Source organism: Branchiostoma floridae, unplaced genomic scaffold, assembly GCF_000003815.2.
Source record: "Branchiostoma floridae strain S238N-H82 unplaced genomic scaffold, Bfl_VNyyK Sc7u5tJ_1338, whole genome shotgun sequence".
In the NCBI taxonomy this organism is placed as follows: domain Eukaryota; kingdom Metazoa; phylum Chordata; class Leptocardii; order Amphioxiformes; family Branchiostomatidae; genus Branchiostoma; species Branchiostoma floridae.
This window is the reverse complement of record NW_023365702.1, coordinates 213,167-224,396: the sequence shown is the minus strand read 5'-3', so window position 1 is coordinate 224,396 and position 11,230 is coordinate 213,167. Positions and strand designations below refer to the sequence as shown.

General features: G+C 41.4%; 1 protein-coding gene across 1 annotated transcript in view; it reads right to left on the bottom strand.

Moving 5' to 3' along the window:
• Positions 1 to 516: 516 nt before the first annotated feature.
• Positions 517 to 11,230, bottom strand: part of LOC118407417 (zinc finger protein 160-like) — a 32,872-nt gene continuing 22,158 nt past the window's right edge. Inside the window, exons 2-3 of the mRNA XM_035807892.1 lie at positions 9,604 to 10,813; positions 517 to 2,172 (exon numbers count right to left, since the gene is read on the bottom strand). Of these exons, the coding sequence (XP_035663785.1) occupies positions 1,687 to 2,172; positions 9,604 to 10,791 (1,674 nt within the window). The 5' untranslated portion in view covers positions 10,792 to 10,813 and the 3' untranslated portion in view covers positions 517 to 1,686. The remainder of the gene's footprint in view (positions 2,173 to 9,603; positions 10,814 to 11,230) is intronic.

The following is an 11,230-nucleotide window of genomic DNA, read 5'->3' as shown; positions in this document are numbered from 1 at the left end:
GAGTTAATTAATAGGCCACAACTGCTGGCCGGCAATTACTGTAAATGCAGAAATGTTCGCGGTGGATTAATGTTCGCGGTTTTCGCGGTGACCACTTGACCGCGAATTTAAAACCACCGCGAACATTTTTCTATTATGATATTAGATTGCAGTCTATGGTGTTACCTCGAACTTAAATCCACCGCGAAAAGTCCCTTTTCCCGCTACCGCGAAATTAAATCCCCGCGAACTTAAATACGTTTACAGTAACTCCCACTGGGCCAAGTCTAACCGCGTGAAAATCCTACTGGGTGTGAATGATTACCCCGGCGGCTGAGAGCTGCACTGGACCCCTAGAGAGCCTAAACTAACTACGGTAACGTTAAGCCGAGCCAGTAGTAGACTGGATTCCAGGTTAAGTGGGTACAAACTGGTTGTGTAAAAGAATTCGCCATTATATGATGATGACGATGATAAACTATGGCTTTTACTATACTAAATGTATCAGCTTTTTCCAATGCCATCTCCAAACAAGTGTGCATCATGCAAACAACTTTATTGAGCAAAACAAATGACTATAATAAAACGTGAAAGAACAATAAAACCTAAACTAACACTTCTTTCTACCATATGTACTTTGTAGACAAATTCAGGTCTAAGAAAACAGGTAAGATGACAACTTAGTTTGGATGATGAGGTTAATACGTACTGTTATCAATCCTTTGTTCTTACAACATTTCAAAACTTTTCTGGCAGTTACGGACCTCAATCCAAAACAGACTTGTGTCTACATAAAATGTTTAACAAACACCTGCAACTAACAAACACCTGCATCTTCTACCTACATGAACTAAGCATGTATAACAGATACCTGATAACGTTAAGACTAACACTAAAGTAAACGTAGATTAGTACAACAAACTATCTTAAGATCACAAGTAGTTAGTAGTAACGAAACAAGTCTTCACACAATAACTGCTTTCACTAGACTAGCTCTGTTGTTACCAAGGTTACAGGTAAATCACAAGCCACAAGATTTCTGCAACTTGAACTGCTATTCCACACTAAATGGATATCTTGGAATTTTACAAAATGGCACATGCGCAATGAGAAAAACGTACATAAAGAACAAAACCTACTCTGTTACACTTTTCTTACTAATATAAGATTGGGAACTTCTGATATGAAGAAATCAACAAGAATATAAAAGTAAAACCTTTCTTAGCAAGATTATTACAACATTTCATGGAGTTACAATCAGATAGCTGGCTATACAATGTCTAAACTACTAAAGAATATGAAAAATGTAAATTGACAAACTTGCTATGTGGCCAACATCTCTATTTCACACTCCTGATCCAGGGATTTCTTATTTGAGAGTTTGCATGTGCTTTATAAGACTACTGAGCTGACTGAAATGCGGTAAATGCTCTGCCATATGTTTTACCAGCAGACTTGCAGGGGTTCTCCTCAGTGTGAGCATACATATGCTTCTTCAATGCACCAGGCTACCAAAAGGTTGCTTCGCACCTCACAACCGTAAGGTTTCTTACCTGTGTGAGTCCGCATGTGCTTCTTCAGACTATTCAGCTGTCTGCTACATTCCTCACATTTGTAGGGTTTCTCACCTGTGTGAGCATGCATATGCTTCTTCAGTTCATCTGACCTGCTAAATAGCTTGCTACACTCCTCACACCTGTAGGGTTTCTACCCTGTGTGAGTTTGCATGTGAGTTTTCAGATTGCATAGCAGACTGAACTGCCTGTTGCACTCCTCACACCTGTAGGGTTTCTCCCCTGTGTGAGTCCGCATATGTCTCTTTAGATCACCCAGCTGACTGAACTGCCTGCTGCACTCCTCACACCTGTACGGCTTCTCCCCTGTGTGAGTCCGCATGTGTGTCTTCAGATGACCCAGCTCACTGAACTGTCTGCTGCACTCCTCACACCTGTAAGGTTTCTCCCCTGTGTGAGTCCGCATATGTTTCTGCAGACTTCCCAGCCGACTGAACTGCCTGCTGCACTCTTCACACCTGTAAGGTTTCTCCCCTGTGTGAGTCTGCATGTGTCTCTTCAGATCAACCAGCTGACTAAAATGCTTGCTGCACTCCTCACACCTGTACGGTTTCTCCCCTGTGTGAGTACGCATGTGTTTCTTTAGATGAACTAGCTGACTGAACTGCTTGCTGCACTCCTCACATCTGTAGGGTTTCTCTCCTGTGTGAGTAAGCATGTGTCTCTTCAGATTACCCAGCTGACTAAATTTCCTGCCACACTCCTCACACTTGTAGCACTTCTCCCCTCTGCTAGAGCCAGGTTGCACAGAATCATCCATTTTTGCATTTCTCATGACGTCATCCAAACTCTGCACTTTGCTCGTTGATGCCATCCTGCTTGCTCAAGCGCTACGTCTGTAGGAAAAAGATGAATTGTCGTCAGACACTAATTTTTCACTTTTCCCTTCAATTTATTTATTTTACCAGGAAAGTACAACTCGAGTTAGACTAGACCTGCTATTCAGGCAGTCTTGGGCATACATAGAAACAACACAATAACAACAAAGACATTCAATAACAACATAGCTGTAAAAATAGCACTACTTTAAGCAATTAGGTATAAGTCACTTTAAATGTCCTGAACTTCATCAGGCTTTTTTTTTTTTTTTTTTTTTTATTCACATTTCTTTAAAGAGGATGAGACGGAAAGCAGACCCTGCTTATCGAGGTCTAGGTGAAGGTGGGTAGGAGGTCTATAGAAAAAAGACTCCAACTCATTTTTGAAGCTAGCAACAGAGGGAGATACTCTGGTAGTGAGCGGTAGTTTATTCCATGAAAGAACAGAGGAAGGTAAGAATGATCTCCTGTACTTCTCAGTTCTAGAAGGAATTTGGATATAATTTTGATTAGCACGAAGGCTGTATGTAGTGCGGTCACAGATCTGGGGTGGAATAATTTCACCAAGATACTCAGGTGTTAAACCGTTAACCATTTTGTAAAAATGAATAAGTATGTGCTTTTGGCTTCTGCTGGCAGTAGTTTCCCACCCAACTTCTGACAAGATACTGTCGTTACTTGTTCCTCTCATAGCACCTGTGCAAATTCGAGCTGCAGTGAGCTGGATAGATTCAATTAGGTTGCAATCTTTAACCGACAATTCATCCCATACAACATCGGCGTACTCTAATAGTGGTCGTATCATAGTTTTGTAAAGAATTTCGAGTGTTTGCCTTGGAGCAAATCTTGAAATTCTCTTTAGTAAATTTGTTCGTTTCATTGCATTAGTTGTAATAATTGAAACATGTAATGACCATGATAATTTTGGCGTAAGATGTAGGCCGAGGTGTTTATGAGAGGATACCTCAGTCAACCGAATACCCATAAAATACAGTGGTGGATGTACAACTTTAGTTCGCTTGGTTGTAAAAGTTATTAGTTGAGTTTTAAGAGGGTTGAATGTAACGAGCCACTGACGTGACCAGTCATGAACTCTAACAATCTCAGTTAGTGAGGTATCATCTGCAAATAAGCGGCCATCCGTTTCTAAGTTGTCCACCAAATCATTGATGAAAACAAGGAAAAGAAGTGGGCCCAAAATAGAGCCCTGTGGGACACCAGCACCAATGGGTAACCATTCGGAACAGGCTCCGTTGAGTACAACACGCTGCTCACGATCATTTAAATATGACTCAATCCAGGCAAGGAGGGGACCAGTTATTCCTAATTGTTTTAATTTAAAAATAAGCCCCAAATGCCAAACTTTGTCAAATGCTTTAGATATGTCTAAAAAAACAGTACGTACATCAAGTCCTTGATCAAGTGCTTGATGCATATTATGTGTTAGATATAACAGTGAGTTAACTGTCGAGTCTCCCGGAGAGAAACCTGAGTTTCGATCGGTGAGCAGTTTGTTTTCGTACAAGTAGGATGACAAGGGGATATATACAATTCTCTCAAAGACTTTTGATATACAACACAGCAGAGATATTGGCCTATACTTTGTCTTTGTCTGTTTGTCACCATTTTTATGGACGGGAATTACATTTGAGCGCTTCCAAATTCCCGGGAAGCAGCCGCCTTGAACTGACCTATTAAACAAATTGGAAAGTGGCGCAGCAAGGGATGGGGCAATGTGTTTGAGAAGTCTGTTGCCGATGCCATCGGGTCCAGTGGCCTTACCAACGTCGAGATTGCACAAAATTGTATAGACATCAAGGGGAGAACAATTAATGCAGTTCTTAGTAGATTCAGTTCTAGGTGTAAATTGCGGAAGGGTGGCTCCAGCTGTGTTTAGGTGCGTTTGTGACGCAAAGTATTGATTAAAAGCCTCAGCCTTGGCCTTGTCATCTGATACAACACGTCCATTGTCAATCAGGGATGGTATTGCTCGATCCAGCTTACCCAAGAACATTTCTTTGGAAACTGACCACCACTTTTTAGGATTTGTAGCAGGGTTGGCGAGATCGAGGCACAGGCTGAGACGATGGTTCAATTTAGCTTTCCTAATGAGGCTTGTACACGCGTTGCGTATATGTTTGAAAGTCTGAAACAAATCTGGACTATTTGTCCTTTTGTATTTCAAGTAAAGTCGCTTCTTTTTTCTCAGCATATCACAGGTCATCCACGGCTGATCCCTCGGGCGAACAGTGATCACTTTACTAGGCACAAACATTCTGATAGCGCTAAAGAGGGTCGCCATAAATGACTCAGTTGTGGCATCAATATCAGGAAGGTTCGCCGAAAACATGGCATTCCAATCGATAGTCAGAATTTTGGAGTTCAGTCCCTCGTAATCCGCCTTTCCAAAATCGTAGACGGTTCTTTTGAATGTTTTAACAGGTGGGATCCTGAGAGACATTTTTCCATATATAAGAGAGTGATCGCAGTTGGATAGAGGTGCATGTGTACCACACTCGGTGAAAAGACTGGGAGAATCGGTGATAATTAGGTCAATCAACGTTGACGTCCGCTCCGTAATTCGAGTGGGCTCTCGAATTAGCTGTACAAAGTTATTATCAGCCACAAACCTGTCGATGTCGACTGAGGAATTATCTGAAGTATTGTTAAAATCCCCAACAATAACTACTGCAGTTTTACCACCTGGGTCAGTCATAATAACGTCTGCTGAATTCTGCAGGTGTTCTATGAATGCTGTGCGTTCTTGCACACTTTGACCAGGAGGTCTGTAGCAGACACAGATAAATACTTGCCAATTGTTGGCCTCAGTTTCACACCAAATTGTTTCAAAAAGATCGCATTCTAAATCACTCCTTCTTTTAGAAGGTATTGAGTTCCTGACATAAAGTGCGACTCCACCACCATGCCGATTTCGGTCACGTCGCATCGGGGACTGGTATGAGGCAAGTGAAATGTCCGAATCGGGTATGGTGGAATCGCACCAGGTTTCAGACAAAGCAATAACATCAAAATCATCCTCAAGAGCAATCGTTTCAAGCTCATGAAGTTTAATGAAATCGTTGGCAGACAGGCTCCTCACGTTTGAGTGGCATATAGACAGGTGTCTTTGTTTATCTAATGGGAATTTGCCCATGACGAGGTTAGGTTAGTCTGGTTGCCGCGCAAACGGGAGGCTTGTTATTAGATAATTGTAAGGACACCAGCTACACAAGACGGTGGTAAGACATAAAACATCATAACAGACAAAATGAGATCTTATCCTAACTATAACATAGTTCAAACATAAGTACATCGTCATACAATTGCCGTGAGGTCAGCTGTGACTTAATTACAATAATAATCACAGCCTGGCTATGGGCGATTGCTTTTAATCAAGATCGAAACAATTACCAAGAGCGGAAGAAAATGTCAAAAGACAAACTTGGCTCTCATGGCGAAGTTCCCCTTCGGGCTGACATCAAAAGTAACGATGCTTCATCAGGCTTCGTGACTTGAAAGGGAGTTTGTTCCACGGCTGCACGTCATAGTACTGCAGACTGCCACTAATTTTCAAAGTCATCATATATATGGTAAAATCCTAATTGATATCCGCCCTACAGCGTCGACTACGGCTTAACAGTCTTATACGAGAATGATAGTCTCTGCCACACAGGGCACATCTTTGTGGCAGATGTTTTTTTTAAGTATACCAACTTGTACATTAGTGTCCTAGCCTAACTTTTTCCAACTCATTGTATAAATCTCCTAGCAAAAATAAAGACTGACAAATAGTGAAGCCTCCCTCCACCATTTTACGTTACTGAATAACGGTTGGTGCAAAATCTTTTTTTTTTTTCTTGTTGGACTTGTGTGGGGAAAAAAGCCTGAATAAATCATTGGACCTGATTTTAGACCGATTAGAAAATGAACAGATCATACCGGCAAGCATTCATGTGTTTGGGGGCTTACAGTCCCAATTGAGAGAGTAAACATCCAACATGGCGGCGCTTATGGATGCCTACGAAACCAATACCGGTTTTGCTGTTATATACAAGAGCGAAGTAGGATACATTTTACTAAGTTTCTACACACAAACTTAGTGTAACCAAAAAAAGCTCCTTGGTGTAACAGAGTCATTAGCTTTGTTGACATGATTACAGAATTTTAAAACGCCAGTAGTAATAAGTAAGTCCATGAAACAGATTCATTTGTTGCGAAGTGGACCATTCTTTTGCCCATTCACAAGTTTTCACAGACAATTAGGTACAGATTTAGGTACAGACCTGGACCTGATCCTCTGGATCTAAACTGTACCTATACCTGAATTTTTTGTACCGGTACCCACCCCTACCAGAAGTACTACTGAACCTCCCCGTACAGCTAGTTCAAACACGTCATAATGAACACCAGATGCTGGAACGCTGGGAAATTCCGGCCTGGGGCCGGACGGGGGAAGTTGAGGTATACGGATACAAAACTGCGCTTTTCATACAAGTATGGCATATTTCTACACCAAAGAACACTGCAGAATTGACTTTGAAAGAGCAATACATAAAAACAAACTGGCATTTTCACTTGCTTTTGAATAAACAACCCCAACATTCTTATCAACGGATCTCCCGTAAACCCCTCACAGGCTCCCGTTGTTTACGTTTCTTTCTGCATTCCTCCACGTATCAGAATGTTCTCTCGCTGTTTTTGAGGGCAGAAAACTGGAACGTTTCAAACGTATATATGCATTACTCTTTCCTCTAGCGGACACAGACGTTAGAACCATGTGGTTTGATACCTTTGTTAGGCCTCCCTATAAAGAAGTTGCTAGTTGCAAGTTACGCGTTAACGAAACGCTTCACTTTCGAGCTTTCCGTAAAATCTACAGAGCTTCTAGTATCAAAATACAAGAGGTCGCCTTACCAGAACAAACTTGAATACCAGCAGACTTGCACAAAAACGTCCGTCGGCTCCCTTAAACCGCTAGAGTTGACGAGTTCTTCCAGACGAAGAGAACTTCCAAGCCCACGCCGTTTCTCCGGAAAACAGGAAGTTGCGTCTCATGACCCGGAAGTATATCGCGACCTGGGTCAACCATACTCCCTGGTTATTCAATAGTTGTCGCGATCACGCTCATTGAGATTTTTGTACTGGTATATCAATCATTATGATATTTTTGTCCAGATTGTTGTTAACGTTATGTTGTTATTTATTCATAGACATTCGTTCATATAGGTAATTTATCTGTATACACTTGTTTGTTCATATATATATATATATATATATATATATATATATATATATATATATATATATATATATAAATTTGTAGTAGACCTTGCGAAAGTCAATGTATTTTCGTTGTGTCAATAAAGATCTTTCTGTAAAGATAAATGCAGACATGACATTTCTTTCTTGGAGACTGACACTGGTCATATCTTTATTCTCCTGTGCTGTTCCTCTTGGAGATTTTCAACGTGCTTAAAATTTCAGGCCTCCTTTGGAAACCAGACCTGTACCTGTAATCTCCAAGCAGATCCTACGGTGCCATATTGAAGATGGTATTAAAGATGACCAAGGGGTACAGCTGGCCAAAGGGATTCAAACGGTCACATACACACTCCTAGGCCGGCTTCACACCTCTGATACTGTTTAATGCTACCGTAGGATCTGCTTGGAGATTACTGCACAGTACCTGTGTCTTGTGCAGTGAAGCCTTCTAGCGATCTTCAGTGAATCTGCACCCGAAAATCTGGTGCTCTGCTCAGCAAATCAAATCGCATATGTATATATGAATGTGTGTGTGTGTGATTGTGTATGAATGTGTGTGTGTGTTTGTATGAATGTGTATGTATGAATGTGTGTATGTGTGTTTGTATGCATGCGTGTATGTATGTTTGTATGAATGTGTGTGTGTGTATGAATGTGTGTGTGTATGTATGTACATGTATGTGTGTATGTGTATGTATGTATCTATGAATGTACATGCTTGTAAGAAGATGAACAGCATAACTTAAATTCCTGAATGGATTGTACATGTACTGATCTGTTCTGGATATCCAGGATGTGCCTCAAAGCATGCCTTGAGTAGATGCACAATAAATTCTTGAAAACTTGAAACTTTTGTACGTTTTCTAATATTAAGCAATTTGTGGTTTTAGATGTCCTCTTTTCAATTTTGGGGAGCAAAAGTGTTTTGATTGTAGCTTAATTGGTATGTACATTAGATAAATAAACTACTTTGGCTATTTCGATACTAAAATATATCAACTTCAAATGTCATATCCAAACAAGTGTGCATCAAACAAACAACTTTATTGAACAAAGCAAATCCGACAGCAAAATACAACCCAGCATAACACTTCTACAACGTGAGTTTTCAAGACAAATTCATTTAAAAAAACAGATCCTGAGATCTAAAAAAAAGATGAAAACTTACTAGTAGTTCTAGCTGTTGACTAGGATATCAATATTGCAATCCTCTGTTCTTACATCATTTCAAAAGTTTTCTGGCCGTTACTAAGGGATCTTAATCCAAACCAGACCTGTGTCTGCACGAAATGGTTGCAAACACCTGCAACTAACAACGAAAGGAACCTACCTGCACCTACATATATGAACTCGGCAAGTATAACAGATACCTGATAATGTTAAGACTAACACTAAAGTAAACGTAGATTAGTACAACAAATCATCTTAAGATATCAAGACCACAAGTTGTTAGTGGTAGTCTTCTTCACACAATAACTGCCTTTACCTATCGCAAAGGTTACAGCTTAACTACAAGCCTGAAATATAGAACAAGATTTGTGCAACTTGAACTGTTATTCCACACTGAATGGATAACTTACAAAAGGGTATGCGAACTAAAAAAAAAAGTTTAACAAAGAACAAAACCTGTTATTATACCTTTCTAACTGATCTAAGGTTGGGAACTTCCAAAAGGAAATCAGCAAGAAAATAAAATTAAAGTAATACGTTTCTTAGCAAGATTATTACAACAATACAGTAGTTTGTAGAAGAATAGTCATGGAGGTTCAATCAGAAATCTGTCTATACTGCTAAATTACTCAACAAAATGTGAACAAATGAACCATAATTGCAGGCAATCTTAAAAATGTGCCTTGTGACCAACAACATATCTCTACTTCACACTTCCGGTCTTTGCCTTTCTTATTTTACTTTGCATGTGCCTTCTAAGAAAACTGAGTTAACAGAACTGCCTGCTGCACGCCTCACACTTTCTCTCCTGTGTGAGTCTGCATGTGTTTCTTCAGACTTCGAAGCTTACTGAACTGTCTGCTGCACTCCTCACACTTATAGGGTTTCTCACCGGTGTGAGTTCGCATGTGAATCTTTAGAGTGTGCAGTAAACTGAACTGTTTGCTACACTCCTCACACTTATAAGGTTTCTCCCCTGTGTGAGTCCGCATGTGTTTCTGGAGACTTCCCAGCTCACTGAACTGCCTGCTGCACTCCTCACACATGTAGGGTTTCTCACCTGTGTGAGTCCGCATGTGAGTTTTCAGATGACCCATCTGATTGAACTGCTTACTGCACTCTTCACACTTGTATGGTTTCTCCCCTGTGTGAGTTTTCATGTGAGTCTTCAGATTACCCAGCTGACTGAACTGCCTGCTGCACTCTTCACACTTGTAGGGTTTGTCCCCTGTGTGAGTCCGCATGTGTTTGTTCAGACTACTCAGCTCACTGAACTGCCTGCTACACTCCTCACACTTGTAGGGTTTCTCCCCTGTGTGGGTGCGCATGTGTCCCTTTAGATGTTCCAGCCTACTGAACTGTTTGCTACACTCTTGACACTTGTAGGGTTTCTCCCCTGTGTGAGTCCGCATGTGTTTCTTCAAAGTACTTAGCTCACTGAACTGCCTTCTGCACTCCTCACACTTGTAAGGTTTCTCCCCACTGTGAGTTCGCATGTGATTCGTCAGATGACCCAGCTCACTAAACTGCTTGCTGCACTCCTCACACCTGTAAGGTTTCTCCCCTGTGTGAGTTCGCATATGAGTTTTTAGTGTACCCAGCTCACTGAACTGCCCGCTGCACTCCTCACACTTGTATGGTTTCTCCCCAGTGTGAGTCCGCATGTGAGTCTTTAGAATACTCAGCTGCCTGAATTGCTTGCTGCACTCCTCACACTTATAGGGTTTCTCCCCTGTGTGAGTCCGGATGTGAGCCTTCAGATTACTCATTTGACTGAACTGCCAGCTGCACTCCTCGCACCTAAAGGGTTTCTCCCCTGTGTGAGTCCGCATGTGCCTCTTCAGATTACCCAGTCGACTGAATTGCCTGCTGCACTCCTCACACCTGTAGCAACTATCCCCTCTGCTAGTGCCAGGTTGCACAGAATCATCCTTTCCGGCATTTCCGCTGACGTCATCCAAACTCTGCACGTTGCTTGTTGATGCCATCCTCCTAGCTCGAGCACAAGGTCTGTAGGGAAAAGATGAACTGTCATTAGTCAAGAGACACTATTTTTTTAAGTACAGCAACTTGCACATTAGTGTCCTAGCCAAACCTTTTCCAACTCAATGTATAAATCTCCTAACTAAAACAAAGACTGACAAATAGTGAAGCCTCCCTCCACCATTATAAGTTACTGAATACTCAGAATAGGGGTGGGTACAAAACCGTTTTTCTTGTGGGACCGGTGCGAAAAAACAGACCTGATTTTCGACCGATCAGAAAATGATGAACTGATTATACCGGCAAGCATTTATGTGTTTGGGGGTTTACCGTCCCAACAAGCCTTCTCACACTAGTTAGTACGCATGCGCGGCGCGAAAGGAACTCTGGGTAATGTCAAAGCTGAAGGCACACAGAAAATCAACATTCCGCCATTTTGCAGGC